At 36.0% G+C, this 19929-nt stretch overlaps 1 protein-coding gene across 5 annotated transcripts in view; it reads left to right on the plus strand.

Annotated features, from left to right (window-relative positions):
• Window positions 1-367: 367 nt before the first annotated feature.
• Window positions 368-19929, plus strand: part of LOC310638578 (biotin-dependent 3-methylcrotonyl-coenzyme A carboxylase beta1 subunit-like) — a gene marked incomplete at its 3' end in the record, with an annotated part of 30604 nt that continues 11042 nt past the window's right edge. For 4 of the 5 annotated variants that reach the window (XR_014492132.1, XM_083359758.1, XM_083359761.1 and 1 more), the window contains exons 1-8: window positions 368-457; window positions 3226-3486; window positions 5232-5428; window positions 9334-9512; window positions 14882-14962; window positions 16174-16352; window positions 18221-18413; window positions 19213-19304. Coding sequence is in view for 4 of the 5 variants with exons in the window: in XM_083359758.1 (XP_083215884.1) it covers window positions 3266-3486; window positions 5232-5428; window positions 9334-9512; window positions 14882-14962; window positions 16174-16352; window positions 18221-18413; window positions 19213-19304 (1142 nt within the window). Of the gene's footprint in view, window positions 458-2998; window positions 3487-5231; window positions 5429-9333; window positions 9513-14881; window positions 14963-16173; window positions 16353-18220; window positions 18414-19212; window positions 19305-19929 lie in introns of those variants that run through there. The other variant, XM_083359759.1, reaches the window with a different exon arrangement.

Below are 19929 nucleotides of genomic sequence, written 5' to 3' on the forward strand. Positions count from 1 at the left end.
AAACCAGGGGTCTTCAAACCTGGCCCTTTTATGACTTGTGGACTTCAACTCCCAGAATTCCTCAGCCAGCCACGCTGGCTGAGGAATTCTGGGAATTGAAGTCCACAAGTCATAAAAGGGCCAAGTTTGAAGACCCCTGGTCTAAACGGTGAGGCTCAGGGACACTTTTGGCGGGAAAAGTTTGACACCTTCTTGGCAGCAAATGGCGCCGGGGCTGACCTGAGGCAGCCCCGCCGCGACTCTTCTTCAGCACGTGGTGAAGGACAAGAGCCGGGAAAGCAGCCAAGACAGGAAAGCGGAGCGGGCCTGCGCACTTCGCCACGGAGCGGGTAGGAGTTCCGGGTTTGGGAGACTTGAGTGACCAAGACTGGGACAGGCGGTCGGCCGTCCCTCCCTCCCTCCTAGAAGGCGCGGCGCCATTTCTCGTAGCGCAGAGGCGAAGCCTGTTTAAAAAACGGTATAAACGGCCGAGTTTGCTGGCGGGCGGGGCCGCTTGGAGCCAGTCAGATCGTTACTCGACGTCAGCGGGCTCTGCTGTGCTCCGCCTGCGCTCCTTTCCACTCCAAATTTTTCAACGGTCTGAGGGGTGCCGGGCCTGCTTTAGTTATTTCTTGCTTTTTATTTTTTGGTTACGAAGTTACAGTATTTTTCGCCGGAGAGCGCCTTTATCGACTAATAGTATACTGAGCGACACCATGTCAGTATGCAACAGTTGCAAAGCCTACCCGCCTCTAAAGGCAGGTTTTTGCAGTGTGGGCGCCCTTGTGGATTTAGATATCCAGGTTTTCGGCGAAGTCAAGAGGGCATTTGCTCAATTAAGGGGGGACAATATAAATCGCTCTTAGATGTATCAAATGCGTTTTATGCTGTGACAATATCTCAGTTACTATTGCAAAACCCTCTGTTCAGAATTGTTTTCAAAAAAGGGTTCGAAACGGATCTGAAGTGGGCAGTGGACTTTTGTACTGATGGCAAAAAACCAAAGAGCTGCGTTTTACCTTTATTTTACATACGATTCAAACTGATAGTTATGATTGTAGTGAACCCCCATGTATTGGCGACTTTATCTGGAAGACTTAATTTCTGAACTTGTTCAGGCTTTAAAATATTTGGGAAATTCTTCATTTTCAACTAGAAAAGCTATGAATAATTCTGAAAAATCCTAGAACTGGATACCAAAGCTTGAGTATTATTAGAAAATAGTTACTACTAATAACTTTTTAGTAACTATTTTCTAATAATATTCAAGCTTTGATACCCAATTACTAGTTATTATTCTTCCAACAGTATCTTTATTGTTCTCTACTTTTGCATCTCAGATATAACCCGGTTTCAGAATCTAATACTATATTGAATAATCTTGGCTGATATATCTAATTTAATTTTATGTGTGTGTTTGTGTGTGTGTGTGTGAGAGAGAGAGATTTAGGGCCTAAAAATGTAACTAAGGTTGCCTTAGTTTAAAAGGACAACACAGAATTAGGAAAAAAATGTAGAAAGTGACTGATTATAGACTGGTACATTTTACCTAAAACGAAAAGCTGATCTTGAATTAGGAAAAATAATATGACAAACGGATAACTGTACAGATAGTCCTCAGTTTAAAACCATTGATTTATCGACCAAAGTTAAACAGCACTGAAAAAAGTGACTTTTTCACACTTACAACCATTGTAGCATCCCTATGGTCATGTGATCAAAGTTTAGACACTTGGCAACTGGCATGTACTTATGCCAGTGACAGTGTTCTGGGGTAATGTGATTGTATTTTGCAATCTTTTGACAAGCAAAGTCAATGGGGAAGTCAGATTAACTTAACAACCACTTGCTACTTTAACAACTGCAGTGATTCACTTAGCAACTGTGGTAACAGATCGTACAACTTATTTAACTGTCTTGCTTAGCAACAAAAGTTTTGGGCTCAATTGGGGTTGTAAGTTGAAAACTATCTGTATATGAAGGATTATAAGTATATGAAGGATTTATTAAGAGAAGCATTTGATCTTTCATAATAAAAGAATGGCATAATTGAATGATGCTAATTTTTGAATTTCTGGTTGCTTCTATTTAGAACTAATTTACAGGTATTACTAGAAGCAATATGTTTGATATAAGAAAATTACTAGGAATAATCAAACAATAAATCAGCAAACACCTTGATGCGAACAAAGTTATCACTAAAAGCCAACATGGGTTTGTCAAAAACAGATCATGCCAGAGAAACTTTGCATTCTTTGACCAAGTGACAAAACTAGTGGACCAGAGGAATGCTGTAGATATAATTTGCTTGGACTTCAGTAAGGCATTTGATAAAGTAGATCACAACCTACTACTTGATAAGATAGAAAAATGTGGGTTAGACAGCATCACCACCAGATGGATTCGTAGCTGGCTGACTGGCCGTACTCAGCATGTGGTTCTCAATGGAACTGCATCTGCATGGAAGGAAGTGTGTAGTGGGGTGCCCCAGGGCTCTGTTCTGGGCCCAGTGCTCTTCAACATCTTCATCAACGATTTGGATGAGGGGATAGATGGGGAACTCATCAAATTTGCAGATGACACCAAGCTGGCAGGAATAGCCAATACTCCAGAAGATAGGCTTAAGATACAGGAGGATCTGGACAGACTTGAACACTGGGCACTATCTAACAAAATGAAATTCAATTGTGAAAAAAGTAAGGTTCTACATTTAGGCAGGAAAAATCAAATGCACAGGTATAGTATAGGTGGTACCTTGCTCGATAGTAACTGTGAGAGAGATCTCGGAGTCCTAGTGGACAATCACTTAAATATGAGCCAGCAGTGTGCTGCAGCTGCCAAAAAAGCCAACACAGTGCTAGGCTGCATTAACAGGGATAGAATCAAGATCACGTGAAGTACTAATACCACTTTACAATGCCTTGGTAAGGCCACACTTGGAATACTGCATCCAGTTTTGGTCACCACAGTGTAAAAAAGATGTCGAGAATCTAGAAAGAGTACAGAGAAGAGCAACAAACCATGCCCCTTCCAGTCTGTAGAAAAACCTCTCTCCACATAACTGGTTCCTGGTGCCCAAAAGGTTGGGGACCTCTATATTAGATTATGTGATTTTGGAATTATGGGGCTTTTTTGTATTTATAAATCTTTTTGCTGTTTTTATCAATCCAGAATGATGTAGAACTGTATTCCCTTTATTCCATTCTCCAGGAATTCATGGTGCCCTTTGTTTACATCCTACTTCAGATTATTCTAAACACCCAAGAGGCAGTGGCAGGAAATTGACATGGGCAAACAACAAATATGGAACTTGCTGAACTGCAAGTCTACAATAAAATGGATCAATAAAGTTCCATATAACATGATGCATTCTTCACCTGTGAATTTTAATCTAAAAAATAAGTGTCAGGATATGAGAAATTTTCCAGTATTGGAAAGTGAAATCCCTTCACTCTGTAGACATATATTTGAAGGAAATGCAAGTAACAGCAAGACATGTATTCAAAGGTAATTCTCTTGTTTGCAGTATTCCACCACTTTCATCTTTCACTTCATCATCAAACAGTTTGGTGTAACAATAAACAAAATGCATTCTATATATTACTATCAGAATTTTGCATGCTTTAGCTGAGATTGCAGATTCATTTAACTTGTCAGCACACTAATTGCTGAACATCTGGTAGTCACATTGTGTTACACTACCAACAGCAAGTAATTTATTGTTTAAAATGTTTATTTAGGCTATATCAGCACTCATCTACCAAAGATACTATGGGCAGACTGCATAAAAACTAGAATCACAATCCAATACGTAAGAAAAAGAAACAATGTAAGAGATACAATTGCATAGACATCAGAACTTCATTACTACCCTGGGCCCAGTGCCTTGGGGAATACCCAGGTTTTCATGGTCTTATGGAAGGGAGGCTGTTTCACAAGACAGGTGTCAATATAAGGATGTGACACATCTTTACCAATAAAACCCAGTGCATGCTGATTCTGTCCAATCTGGTGGGGTGGGCAAAAATCATTGAGAAGTGATGTCCCAACAAGCATCTCACATACAAAAGATTTCTATGGTTTACTGAGGATGGAAGATGGATGGATAAAGATACAAATGTATTTATTCTTTAACCATAGGTTATGTACATTTTTAGTATCATTTTTGGATGTAAATGGCAGAAAATTATATTGTCATCTCAAAAACAGCAAGAATACACTACTAATGTAATATTTAAAATCAATCTGATACAAAGTATTTGAAATAAAGAGTTACTGAATGGGCAAATATAAATAATCATTACATCTTTAAATAGTATATAGGGTCATAAGTATCAATATTATGAAGGATTATAACATGTTCTATTGTTATGATGGTATTACAGAAAGGGCCTTCTAAGATATATTGCTGCTATTTTTAAATAAGTTTCCTCCTTGAACTTCCACATAAATTTCAGAGGCAAATAAATACTCAGCAGCTCTCTTTCTAGCACTTATACATGGCTAAGAAATTAATCAAAACTAGATATTTTTAATAAATAAAAATAATACCTCTTCTATATTATTGAAAAGTTTAAAATTTTAATTTAAATACAAGATATTTATATTGTAATTAATCTTTTATAAAATCCCACCAAATGAATGGCTGTTTACTTCAGTTAATGTTTCATGGATAAAAGCAGAGAAAGCAAGGACTTTACTAGGACTTTATTCAGAATCATTAACAAGAGCTGAAAGAGTAATATGAAGACAAAGGCATAACTTTTCATAAATTCTTACAGCTTAATAATTACCAGAGAATCTTTGGAGGAAGCAAAAATCCAAGAATAAGAGAATGGAGTAATTTAAAATGCCAGATTTCTTTAAAGATCTGGGATGTTCACTTTAATGGCAAAAGATTTCTTAGTGACTTTATAATAGAATAGATCAGACATAATCACATCTAAGTCAAGAATGGCTTAGGAGGAAGCCAGTCTTGCCAAGAATTTTGGCTTACCATGGCTTACCAAGCATGGTAATGCAGGCTGTTTTATTGTTTCTACCAGACTCCAATACAAGTTTATTTTTCTTTATATACTGAGTAATAAAACTACTAGTAACTATGTGAAATTTTCATTTAACTATGTACAACCTCATTATTACCCTACCCATACCCGCATGATAGCAAAACAATATATGTGCTGCTGTTCAGCATCTATGAGAACATTGATAAGGAGGTTTGGGAAACATTTCTGGTCTCTTTTCCATATTAGATATTCAGAGCTGTCTGAGAAGTTCAGCAAAAGCAGAAGAAAAAGTACAATATTGAGTCATACTCAGAGGAAAAAGAAATTGCTCGTTCATGAACGGTTAAAATTGCTCCTTGATGATGAATCTTTTCTTGAGCTCTCCCCTCTTGCAGGATTTGATATGCCATATGGTGACGTTCCTGCTGGAGGATGTATCACTGGTAAGTTTTGTATAAGGCCTGACTGGCCCAGGAGTTCTAAAAGTTGAAGTCCACAGGTCATAAATTTTCCAAAGTTGCCCATCCTTGGTATAAGGGGAAATTCAAGGTGCAGATAGTCCTTGACTTACAACCACAATTGGGACCAGAATTTCTGTTGCTTTGCAAGGCAATTAAGTGAGTGGTGCCTGATTTTATGATCTTTTTTTACCACTTTTTAAAATTGAATCCCTGTAGGTAAGTGAGTTATGCAGTCATTAAGCAAATCCTGCTTCCGCCATTGACTTTCCTTGTCAGAAACAAACTGGGAAGATTCCAAATTGTGATCATATGACCCTGCACATTGCAACCATTGTAAATACATGTCAAGCACCCATATTTTTAGCATATGACTCCCTATTATAAGCCAATCTTCAGTGCCATGGCAACTATTTTTTTTAATATATATTTTATTAATTTTCTATTTTTACAATCAAGTGCTTAATAGACAATGTGATAACTTAAGTCCATTAGTGATTCCGTGGTACATATAAGCTTCTTCAAGCTAAATTCAATATTAGCCTCCAGTACATCCTCTCTTCTTCTGGTAATAGACATTTTTCCACACTGAGCAAATACAATTCTTATTGTTGTGAGTAAATATATAATTGTCTGTCAACATTTGTTAACATTTTTCTAATAGTGTCAATAATATCAGTTTAGAATTTTTCTAACCAAAGCATATCTTAATTGCATTTTCACTCAATATCCATTTATTCAGTCTATATCCTATTTTTGCTTTTCTCAATTTTAATTCCCCATCCATGTTCAAAATGTCTCAATCATTTATAATTTCAGAACAAGTTATTTTTGAGTAACCAAAAGCGTCCCTTATTCAAAGTTCTTAGCATGGTCTTATTTCCCTTTTCATACCAAGATATGATATTCTGATTACCAATCCTATCTATCTAGTTATAATAATACTTCTATTTCTAGCAATCTATTCTTAACCATATTCAAACATCCAGTGGGTAATATAACATCCCCTCTAATAGGTCAAAGCTTCTGTTTCTTTCAGTCTTACTCTAGCTTTCTTCCTTTGCCAACTAACTTAATTAATTCTATTAATAACTTTCCAAGTCAGTGCATTTGGATCATCAAATAATTCTTCCTCTATTGTGTATATTATTTGAAACGAGACACAATTTAGTTAAAGTTTTTTTGGAAGAATTAGCCCGTTGATATTCATTAAACTGCCTTCCTTCTCCAGTTCCCCACATTTCTGTTAATGGTTTTATCTTTCATTCCATCAGCTCTCCTTCCTATCCCCCAGTATGTTCTGAAATCTTGATTTGTAACATGTCTTTTCCATTTCCAATATTATCATTGTGTCTTCTAAGTCTTCATTTTTCTGAGTCTGGTCGTCAGTTTCTTCCTTTAGATCCTCAATGTTTGTGACAGTATTCTCTAGTTTTCCTTCTATTTTCTGGGTTGCTGGTTCCTTCTCTGTAGTTATTTTCTGAGTTTGTAGATTGAAATTAGAAAATTGTTCTTTTATTTGCTTTGTGTTATTTTTAATCTCATCACAAGCCAAAATAATTGTTTCTTGTATTAATTTCAACATGGAGAGAATTTCTTTCTGTGGTTCATCAGTATTTTCTTGCTGATATGGCAAACTGAGGCTTCTGGAGACAGATGTTAAGGATGGTTTTTTACTATTTAGAGCTAAGTATGGAACATCAATTTCATTTTCTGTAAGTAGCCTTTATAAATTTATCCAACCAACTAGCCATTCTAAACCTCCCCTAAGCAGATATAAGTAAAATTTAAATTTTTCTGTCCAATGAGAAAAATATCCTTTCTGTCCAGGGCAAAAAAAGAACCATTAAAGGTTGTTTAACAATCCAGATTTATAATCCAAAGTGTTCCATCATATCAGGCAATAGTGTACGTTTCTTCAGAAAATAGTTCCCCAATATAGTTCTGAAAGTCAATATTTGTGTTCATAGTTCAGACAGGCCAATTTTTGAGTAATATTATTGTCTGCCACGTCCCCTCCTTGCCGACTCTATAGGGCGACTTTTGACCCTTTCCATGAAAGATGGAGCCCTGTCTTCCTGCGTCTGCTTTGTTGCGACATCAAAACCGGAAGCCAGTGCCATTGCAACTTTGAATGGTTGGTAAACGAATGGTTATAAATCAAGGGCTATAAATGATACCATCATCTGTGTGGCCAAAGCTAATCAGTTGAGATGTAGGAATTGGGCTTGCTGTCAACAACAGCAACAAAAAAAGCAATGGTGCATATTGAAAGATGTATTTTTAAATACAGAATTAGAAGAGTTATCAGTATGAATTTTGTTACTTTTTGGACACATTTTTGGGATTAGTTTTGATACATCTTATAAAATGTTTGACCCAAATTCACATGAGTTTATGATTATTACTGTTCTAGATGAAGCTGTGCTTATAACGTATACTTTTAAAGTAGCATTATATATTTCTTATAATAATTGAAAATTTCTGAAGACCTAGCTAATCTATAGGTCTTCTGGTTAGCTGTACCAATTGTATATGTGGCAGATAATTATTAGCAGCAGAATTTAATATACAGGATTAGGAGAATGATATAATTTACAATGAGAAAGCCTGTGATATTTATTGACTGAGATCCTAGAAAGCATGGCAAGGATATGTTATCAGCAGAATATGCAAGACTGAAATATTTAACTTACTTTGGAGTGCTTGAAGATTATTTAAGAGGTAAATGAAAAGATATAAAATTTAAATGTATCCATTTAATCTGTGTTAAACACATACAAAAAAGAGGAAATTGGATGAAAATTGTCAATTTTATCCCTGAATTTCTGTGAAATAGGTCGATATTCTGTAAAAGTTTAAATGGGAAAATGAATGCTGTAATGGAATGTGTGGGTTACCTTGAGGAATGAGGGGAAGAGATACTGCCTAAGAAACAATCAGATAAGAAAAGCAGGGGCCCCAAGTGGCTTTGTCAGTTGTATCATGATGTGTAAGTTGGTCATCTATCTGTACATGTACTTGCTGTTGGTGTTATAACAAATGACAAGACTGGCCTCTGATCCTCAAAGAACCCCACTAATTGCTGAACATCTGGTAGTCACATTGTGTTACACTACCAGCAGCAAGTATATGTACAGAATAATCTGGAATAAATTAATGAAAAAATATTGGAAATTTAAAATGAGAAGCAATTCCAAAATTGTAACAATTAATTCAGAAATAAATATAAATTATAGACTGATCAGCTGAAAACCAAATTATCAATGAATTAAATCATTCAACTTGCTGATAGAAGTAATTATATTTAAGACAAAGGTAATAACTAAAAGGAGAACAAAATGAACTTGGAATTCAAACTGAGCTTTCAATATGCTTTGATAATTTGGTTTTAATATATTTGGGGATTTTGAAAAAATGAGTTGTTTGTTTTGTCTCTTCTTTGTTCCATATTTTTCAACCTTATCACAGCGATGTAGCAAATATTAAAAATCAAGCTATCTCCTTGATTAGCTCAGTTACAAAAGTTATAAAAAACTGTCTGGAATATTCTGTACAATGCCTTAAAGTTGACTTCAAGGTTGACTCAGCCTTCCATCCTTCCGAGGTAGGTAAAATGAGGACCCAGATTGTTGGGGGCAATAAGCTGACTTTGTAATAATGCCGCTTGGGGGGCCCCCGAAAGCCCTAATAAGCAGGCATATACATAGAATGAAGGCTATTGCTAAGCACATTGATATGTGCTTTAGATTGTAAGCCGCCCTGAGTCTTCGGAGAAGGGCGGGATATAAATGGGATTAAAAAAAAAGTTGTATACAATTATAAATTATTTACATTTGTAGAAAGCATGCTAATGTTTCTCATGATAATTCTTTCTACTTTTGTTAAAGGAATTGGAAGAATATCTGGAATCTGGTGTTCTTTCTTCGCAAATGATTCAGTAATCAAAGGTGGAACTATTTATCCTATTACACTAAAGAAGGTGCTAAGATCTCAAGAAATAGCAATTAAAAATAAACTTCCATTTGTTTATGTGGTAGACAGCGTGGGAGCATTCTTGCCACTTCAGGTAAAACATGAATAATGTAACGAATATGTTATAGTATAATGCTATATTATTATATAATACTGTATATACTTAGGTGTATAAGGCTTTTAAAAAAAATTATTTTATTCAAATACAAATAATAGAAACATACATATAAGTCTAAATAAAAACAGTATAAAAATACAAATAGTACAGAGCACCCCGCGAGACCATTTTTATTACCTATATTTCTTCTCATATAACAACTAACAATATACACTATATTTCAATTGTGCCCTTATCCACTCCAAAACAGCATATATTCTTGAGCAGGTTTATTCCCTTTGCCTTCCACCAAGACTGTTTTTATAAAATCATCCCATATTTCAGTATAATTATCTACTTTAATAATCTCTTTTTAAAATTTAATTTCTGTTGTTAATTTATCATTTATTGCCATATTCCATATTTCATTATACCACTCATTTCTTTGAATAACCCAATTCCGTCTCCAATATTTAACCATCACTAATCTAGCTGCCATCATCAAATTTACAATCAATTCCTTTTTTGCTTCATTTATATCTTGTTTTTCCACCAGTAACAGTAATGCAATCCTTGGTGACATATTTAAATTTACATTCAAAAGTTCTCTAATTTCCCTAAACACCATATCCCATATCTTTTGTGCGCTATCACAATCCCACCACATATGTTTATATGTTACAATCACTTTCTCGCACCTCCAGCAAATATTTGTATATTTAATATCTATTTGTTTTAATTTACATGGTGTTAGGTACCACCTCCATATCAGTTTATATCAATTTTCCTTAATTCTAACTGATATATTCTTATATACTCTTCTGTTCCAAATATTTTTCCAATCTATTTCTCCTAAATCTGTTTCCCAGATGAATTTTAAATCTTTTGCCTGATCTAGTTCAGTTAATATTCTGTATATTTTCCCAATTCTTCTTTTACCTATATATTCTTCATTTTCCTCACTGTCTTTTATAATCATTTCAAATTTTGTTAACCATCTATCTTTCACCTTGAATTTTTCTTCCATTTTTATCATTTCTCTAACTGTATTAAATTCAACCAATTTAATTTAGTATCTGATAACAAATGTAATTCTCTCCAAACATGTTTTAATCTATTTCTATTAATAAATTTTCTTAAATCTGTATTATTATACATTATTTACACTTTTTACGAATTAGATTTATCAATTCCTGTATCCATAACCATATTATAATCACCTGCCATTGTCACATAATCTTTTTTTATTTCTTCTATTTCTTTATATACCCTATTATAAAACTCTCTTTGATTTGTATTAGGTGCATACAAATTTGCTAAAGTGACCTCTTGTCCATAAATCAAGCCTTGAATTATAAGAAATCTTCCCATATAATTCCTTTTTATGGCTTTTATCTTAAATTCACATCTTTTAGCTACCATGATTGCTACCCCTCTTGCTTTTGATGTACCAAATGCCTTTTCATATTCATCAGCCCAATATAACCTAAGTTCGTTCACCCCTTCTTTCTTTTGATGTGTTTCTTGTAAAAATACAATATCTATTTGCTCTTTTGTTAATTGATTTTTCAACTCTTGTTCATTTATATTTTCCCCCAAAGCCATGTACATTCCATGTAGCCTCCTTCAATGATTTCTCCATCTATTCCTTATATTATATATTCCCTTTGGTCTCCATATGTGCTCCAACATAAATCTTATAAAACTAAAACTATAAAGTAAACATATTGTCCCAAAACATAAATAACCTCTTAGCCACCCATATACATATATATTGTCCCCCTTCCCTTCTTCAGGAGATCTTCCTCCTCTCTGCCGCTTCAGGCGTCTATGTGGGGGGAAGAGGAGCCATCCCTACATGGACTTTGGTCACCCGCTCCATCTTCCTTGACCATCTTTACCGTTAATTTCTACACCCAAACATATATAATAACATTACAAATACTCATATACTATCTCTACAACGAACTTGTAACTCCTGTTGCTTCATCCAGCTTCCCTTTTACCTGTAGATCTTTATTGATGATTCCGTGCTCCCTTAATTTCTCCATCGCTTCCTCCTTTATTTCAACTCTGTAAAATCTTCCACCGTAAGAAAATCTCAAAAAAAAATTGGATATCCCCAGCTGTAGTTAATGTTATTTTTTTTCAATATTGGACAAACTTGATGCATCTCTCTCCTCCATTGTAAAGTCTCATTGCATAAATCTGGAAAAACATGTATCTGATGCCCCCCCAAACAGTATAGACGACATGCGCAATTTGTGCATCAATTGCTCTTTTTTTGTGTATGACCAGAGTCGCACCACAATATCTCTCGGCAATTTTCTTCCCAACCTTTTTGGGCCAACTCTATGTATTGCATCAATATCGTATCTTGTAAAGGGGACATCTGGGAGGATTGAGGTAGCTTTAATCCAGTACTGCTTAAATCAATTTTGCTTCATTTTCTTCACTTTTTTCCGGATATCCACGTATATGTAAATTTGATTGGCGCTGACAATCACATATCTCGAACAGATCCTTTTTCACTGACGCATCATAGCTGTCTGACAGTTTAACACCTTATCATGTTTTCCCATCTGAGTCTTCACTTCTGTAATATTTCGTGTCATATCCTGACTTTGTTTTGCCACTTCTGTTATTCTTACATCCATATTATCCATTTTATTTTTTATTTCCTTCAAATCCTCCTTTATATTTGTCTTCATTTCTTTTATATTTATCTTCATTTCTCTTAACTCTTGTAAGAATCAAGTTTATCTAGTTGAGTCAGTGACTTGTCAGGCGATTTTTTCCTCACATCCATTTCTAAGGCTTTTTCCACTCGAATCAGATGTAAATCTGAAGGACTAAGGCCTGCTTTGGGTCTTTGCCAAACACTTTCTGCACTTTGGCTGCATTTTGACATCCAACCACCAAAAAGAGCTCTTAACCTTCTAAGAATTTTTACACAGTCTATAGTCCATACACATCACTTCCTCCCTTTATCTTATTCTTATTAACTTATCTCTGTGAAAGCAACGTGATGAAAATAAATAAATCCAAAGGCAGCAACTATCTTTATTACACATGCCTTATCAAGGCTCTGTCTTAAAGGTGTTTAATATTTCCATTTTCTCCAGATCTCAACACTCGACTGAAAGGAGGGAGTAAAGGGCCTTCACACTGTATACTTATAAATCAGCTATTATCTTTTCAGCTGTACTTCTTTAAACTCTCTCCAAATTCTTTCTCCTATCAGTCTTCAATCATAGGGCCCCTCCTCTCCCCATCGTCTCTTAGCCAAACATCCAGATTCAAAGCTTCTCTGGGAGAATGTCCAAAACCGAATAAAATACAATCCAAACTTCAGGAGGAAAGCAAGGGAAGTAAGTCACATTTCATAATCTCTTAAATTTTGTCCTTAATTGGGTGTTATATTTCTTAATCAATTCTCTGCGATGGTCCGGAGGAGGCAGAAATTCAGCCTCTGTCGTCCATGCAAACTAGCTTCGCCCCCCTCCCAGGTGTATAAGGCTTATAAGACGGGTGTATAGCCTATCTGTCACATTTTTAAGCAAACTACTCTTTAAAATGTGCCACCTTCAATAAGCCAACTCTCAAATTTTCATTTGTTTTAATTTCCACAATTGGTCTATCCCTGGGTATTTCACAAATTATCCATTTCTCATGGTATTTTGCTTAAAAGTCTGAAGGTCATCTCATTCATAGATGTCCTTACTTATGAGCATATATAGGACATACAGGTAGTCCTTGACGTACAACTGTAATGGAGCCTGCCCATTACAGTCATAAGTCTTGGCAATTGTAAAGTGGACTATGGAACAAGTATCATAGGGCTGGAAGAAATTTGGAGGTCTTCTAGTCCAACCTCCTGCTTGAGTCAGTAGATCTTATACCATCCCGGTCAAATGATTATCCAGTCTATTTTTGAAAACCTCCAGTGGTGGAGCACCCACAACTCTGTGAGGCAAGCTATTCCATTGATTAATTGTTCTCACTGTCAGAAAATTTCTCCTTACTTTTAGGTTGGATCTCTTTTTAACAAGCTTCAACCAATTACTTTTTGTCTTGCCTTTCAGTGCTTTGGAGAATGAGTCAGTCCCCTTTTGTGATAGCCCCTCAAGTACTGGAAAACAGTTATCATGAATCCCTAATCTTTCTCTTCAATAGGCTAGATATACCTAGCTCCCTCAACCATCCATGATATAATTTAGCCTTTGGACCCTTTCTTAATTTTATTGTTCTTCTCCGCACACTTTCTATGGTGTTAGCTTCTTTTTTTTTTTGTATTATAGTAACCAGAACTGTCCGCAGTATTACAAGTGTGACTGCAAGGACCTGCCTTAGTTAAAGCTCCCAAGAAAGCAGAACTCTTGAAACTTGCACAGTCTCAACAAGAACTTTTATCGGAAGGTATTGATAGCAGGATAGTAAGGTAGGATCTGAGGATTTCCCGCACGAAATGTTACATTAAAAGAGCCCTTTCAAACCCCACCCCAAATGTCCAACTGACTGGTTTGAATTGAGCCAATCCATAGGTATTAAAGTGTTGTGGAAAAGAACCGATAAGGGGCCATTCTCAAGGCTGTCAGGTCTCTCCGCGGCTTCTTCCCCTCGGACTTGAGATAAGGCAGATGGCCGGAGGCACATTCTTTTCACAAAGCAAAGGAAGTGCGTTGCAGAACACCCGTAGGTTATTCCTCGCAAGTTTGACATGCCTGGTCTAGGCAAACCTAGAATTTGTAAATTTTGGTCTTTAGCTTTATTCAGTTTCTGCATGAAAAAAAGAACAAATAAAATCTTGAAAAGCTAACACTTTACAGGTAGTCCTCAACTTAGGACAATTGAGCCCCAAATTTCTGTTGCTAAGCAAGACAGCTATTAAGTGAATTTTGCCACATTTTGCAACTTTTGTTACCATAGTTGTTAAATGAATCTCTACTGTTGTTAATGACATGGTTATTAAGTGAATCTGGCTTCCCCATTGACTTTGCTTGTCAAAAAGCTGCAAAAGGTGATCACATGATCCCAGGACACTGCAACCATCATAAACACAGGTCAGATGCCAAGCATCCAAATTTTAATCAAGTTGAACACAAGACATGCTGCAACGGTCATAAGTTTGAAAAACAGTCATAAATTACTTTTTTTAGTGCCGTTGTAACTTTGAATGGTCACTAAACGAATGGTTGTAACATAGGGACTACCTGTATAACATTGTTTTTCTAAACCTGGGTGAAAGAAATACAGAAACTTAATATGACTTTTGTTAAAATGCAAAATTATGATATGTATAGGCTCTAATTTATGCATTGCTGACGCTTATTTTCCTTTGCTCTTTTTTGCCTCTGAATTGTTAGGCTGAACTGTTTGCTGACCAATTCCATGGAGGCCGAATATTCTATAATCAGGCTGTAATGTCTGCACTGAAAATCCCTCAGGTATAATATTACATTGGACAGTACATTTCAAAATGTGTTTTCAGCAAAATTAAGTAATAAGCAGAAGAATAAACAACTGTTGAGCATCACACTTAATAATTTCAGAAGAGACATGTAGGAGCTGCTGTTTTTCATTTGCTGGAATTCTGTTATGATTCAGAAAACATTTTGTAGATAGCTCTCTGGTTTAAGGGGCCGTTCTCAAGGCTGTCGGGTCTCTCCGTGGCTTCTTCCCCTCGGACTTGAGATAAGGCAGATGGCCGGAGGCACATTCTTTTCACAAAGCAAAGGAAGTGCGTTGCAGAACACCCGTAGGTTATTCCTTGCGAGTTTGACATGCCTGGTCTAGGCAAACCTAGAATTTGTAAATTTTGGTCTTTAGCTTTATTCAGTTTCTGTATGAAAAAAGAACAAATAAAATCTTGAAAAGCTAACACTTTACAGGTAGTCCTCAACTTAGGACAATTGAGCCCCAAATTTCTGTTGCTAAGCAAGACAGCTATTAAGTGACTTTTGCCACATTTTGCAACTTTTGTTACTGCAGTTGTTAAATGAATCACTACAGTTGTTAATAACATGGTTATTAAGTGAATCTGGCTTCCCCATTGACTTTGCTTGACAAAAAGTTGCAAAAGGTGATCACATGATCCCAGGACACTGCAACCATCATAAACACAGGTCAGATGCCAAGCTTCTGAATTTTAATCATGTTGAACACAAGACATGCTGCAACGGACACAAGTTTAAAAAACAGTCTTAAGTTACTTTTTTTTACTAACTTTATCTTGTTCTCTGCAACGAATTAGCAGGGCACAGTAAGCGCGTCATATAAAATTATTCAGAAAAAAATTAAACAAGGCATTTCAAAATTCCAATAGTCTGTGTCTGATTTGGGGTATTATATCAAACCAAGTACAGATTTCCCACCATTACCAGAGTTACATGATAGAGATGTACACTCTTTCTTTTCTTATTAATATATTGTTTATATATTAGCTATTTTTGCTGTAATGTAGAATTTAGAAGGGAGTTTTGATTCTGTATCCTGAAATAAAAATCTTTATTCTTATCTTACTATGGGGTTTTCTGAGATCACTAAATGCTGCTTCTCCGAAATATGTAATGAAGATAGCATGCCTTTAGAATTCACTTAAAAATTTAAATTTAATTTCATTTTTTTTCTTACACAGTAACCTTGGTGTGTCTTCTAGGTGTCAATTGTATGTGGCTCCTGTACTGCTGGAGGTGCTTATATTCCTGTGATGACAGAAGAAACGTCCATTGTAGATAAAATTGGGACAGTGTTTCTCGGTGGTCCTCCTTTAGTTAAAGCAGCCACAGGAGAGGATACTAATCCTGAGGAATTAGGAGGAGCCAGTATGCATGCTAAGTAAAACATTAGTTTCTTCGTTCTTAATATTGACTGAATTGTACATTCAGTCTTAAGTAATTTTCTATAATGGCTTGCCTGAAATATACTCAAAACTATTGAAAAGCATATTTCAAAGCCAGTGTAAAAAGAAATTGCCAAATTAGAACATGTCCAGAGGAGAATTATCAAAATAGTCAGGAGACCGGAGACAAAATAGCATGAATAGGGTTGTGCACAAAATGGTAATACAGTGATATGGTTGCTCACCTGGTAACTCCGGTGACTCCTGGCTACTTACAGAAGTAAAACCCTAAATACAAAACCCAGTGAACCCCCCACCGCCGCCCATGACAACAATCAAATAAACCACTCAACGGGCTCCATATCACCAGAGTTTTTTGAAAGAATATCAAGGGCAAATCTTATCTCTACAGGGATAATGTTCCACAGAGGGAATCGCCCCAAAGAAGGCCCTTCTCAGTCCCACTAGATGGCCCCTACTTAGAGGGGACCCATAACATAACCTGCATCATTATGATTAATCTGAAAAAAGCCTCTTTCTGGATGATCTGCTAAACCATTTTGGATCAACCATAGTTGTGCAGAAACAAAGCCAGGATATTTTGTTGGTTCTCGTTGTTCCACATTTTGGTGCAAACAATATATAGACAGATTTACAGGAGGAATAGGTAAGGCTAGCCCACATTTTCCTCTTTACCCTCCTCTACATAGCCTGAGTGTTACGCAACTTATCCTCATCTTCTTTCCAGCTTTTTCTTCTCTTCCCTACTTCCATTGCCTCCCCAAGGGATTTACTGGCTTATGCTTCTATACTTTATTATGATCGTCTCAGTACAATAGAAAGGAACAGATTTCCAGCCTAGCATATTCCACTGTCTTATTCCTAATCTTCTCAACATCATCCATTCCTTTCTTTCCTCCCTTTCTCAACTGCTTCCATTCATGTAAATAAACACATCATGAAAGTGAAGAACTTCTTAGTCCAAACTAAGCTTTGCCAATACAGAATTAATTTGATTCAAATGCATAAAGGGCTGAGTCCCATTATTTGCTTTGAAAACAGAATCTCTAACTTTTGTGAATGCTGTAATAATAGTAGATGCATCACCATGTTCATTAGTCCCGTTCAGAATGCCTTTAACCAAATACATCTTCCCATAATGGTATGTCACCAGTGGAGATTGCTGATTTTTATTTTTTTATTTTTTTAAATTCCATTTATATCCCGCCCTTCTCCGAAGACTCAGGGTGGCTTACAAGCTTAGCAGTAGCCTTCATTCTATGTATATGCCTGCTTATTAGGGCTTTCACACACACCCCAAGCGGCATTATTACAAAGTCAGCTTAATTGCCCCCAACAATCTGGGTCCTCATTTTACCTACCTCGGAAGGATGGAAGGCTGAGTCAACCTTGAGCCAGGATGGAGCTGAACAAAAGATGCAGCTGCTTTTAAGGTGCTATAAGCATTTAAGTAATAGCTATTTAAATGCAAGCCAAATTACATTTTGTCTTTTAAATCCAGATTGTTGCATAGCCTTATTTGTATGTTGTACTGCCCATGTACTGTCATACATGAGAAGCCATCTGACTTAGGAAGAGTGACGGTAAATTGTCTTGCACACAGGCATATCTCTATTCAGATTAGTGTATTTTATATAAGCTAATATAGTGGCAATATTTTCAAATGTGCATTTTGAAGTAGTATAAAGTCATATTTAATATTTTTCAGGGGTCTAACTATTACTTAAAAGACATCTTATTTTTTCATACTTTCATTATTAATACTAATACTAATACTAATTAATGGTTTAGCCTGATTGTTGCATTTTACATTAGTTACATGTAAAGGAAATCTCTCTTTCAGGATCAGCGGCTGTGTTGATCATTTTGCAACTTCTGAAAAAGAAGCATTTGAATATATTAAAATTGCTGTTTCAACACTGAATTATGTAATTCCTATAGAAGAGAATCTAGAATTTGATAATCCCTTGTACAGTGATGATGACCTCCTAGGACTTGCACCACAAGATTATAGTTACACATTACATATAAAATTGGTAAGAATCCAACTGCAGATCTGATTTAGGAAGGCTGAGCAACCTATTTGGGCATTTAAAACAGTGATTAAAATAGAAGTCTTGAAGTCCTTAATGTGCTTAGATCATTTATGGAAGCTTTTTTATTACTGAAAACAGCAAGAATAGCTAGAGCAGGGGTAGGCAACCTCGGCTTTTTTATGACTCATGGACTTCAACTCCCAGAATTCCTGAGTCTGACTCCATGAGTCATAAAAGAGCCGAGGTTGCCTACCCCTGAGCTAGAGCATGTCAAACTCTTATCAAGCTTTATTATGGTATATCTTTTGTGGGTCAGAGTCTATTTCATATATGAAGAGTAAACCTATATTTTCACATATATTTTTACTCTTCAGTGATGGTTATAGTATATATCTAAAAAAGTTGGTTAAGATTTCAGAGATGTTATTCAAAAAAACATTTAGGGACTTATTAGGATTTCTATTAATTTTGATGTGCCATTATTGTCACTGGCAATTATATTTTAGTTAATTAATTTTTTAGATTTTTGAACCATGCATCTCCCTCGGAGAGAGGCTCTGCATTAAGTGTAGATATTCTGTTGAGGTGATTTAATTAATTAAAAGAAAGATTTTTAACACTGAAAATGAAATTAAATTCTGAGTGTACATTTAAGGCCTAAGCATCAAATTAAAAAGTTGTACATAATTCTATATTTGATTTGATTTTCTTATCAAAGTTGAAAATGAGCCAATAATTTTTTTTATTGAAGGAAAGCGACTTCATACTGATTTTTCATTTTTTAAACAATATTTTACAGATTCTGAGTCGAATAATAGATGGCAGCAGATTCCAGGAATTCAAAGCTAATTATGGTATAACTTTAGTAACAGGATTTGCCTACATAGAAGGGTGAGAGTGAAACATAAAATAACTGGGCCAGGTTATTTTAACTATATGAATGCATTTTTGAAATAAATGATTTAACTTTAGGTAAAGGTAAAGGTAAAGGTTCCCCCGCACATGCGTGCTAGTCGTTTCCGACTCTAGGGGCCGGTGCTCATCTCCGTTTCAAAGCCGAAGAGCCAGCGCTTGTCTGAGGACGTCTCCGTGGTCATGTGGCCGGCATGACTAGACGCCAAAGGCGCACGGAACACTGTTACCTTCCCACCGTAGTGGTCCCTATTTTTCTACTTGCATTTTTACGTGCTTTCGAACTGCTAGGTTGGCAGAAGCTGAGTAACAGGCGCTCACTCTGTTACGCGGCACTCGGGATTCGACCCGCCAAACTGCCGACCTTCTGATCGACAGATTCAGCGTCCTAACCCACTGAGCCACCGCGTCCCTGATTTAACTTTATTAACTGCAATTGAGTCATTTTATTTAGATTACCCCAGTATTGTAATATGTGTGCATTTCAGATGCTGCAATCCTACGTATTCTTATACTGAGGTAATCGTCTTTGAACTTTGTATGATTTACTTCTGAATTACCTTTATAGAATAGCCCTGAATAAGAATTGGATGTATTTTATCCT

The sequence above is a fragment of the Vipera ursinii genome, assembly GCF_947247035.1.
Source record: "Vipera ursinii genome assembly, chromosome: 3".
Classification (NCBI taxonomy): Eukaryota; Metazoa; Chordata; class Lepidosauria; order Squamata; family Viperidae; genus Vipera; species Vipera ursinii.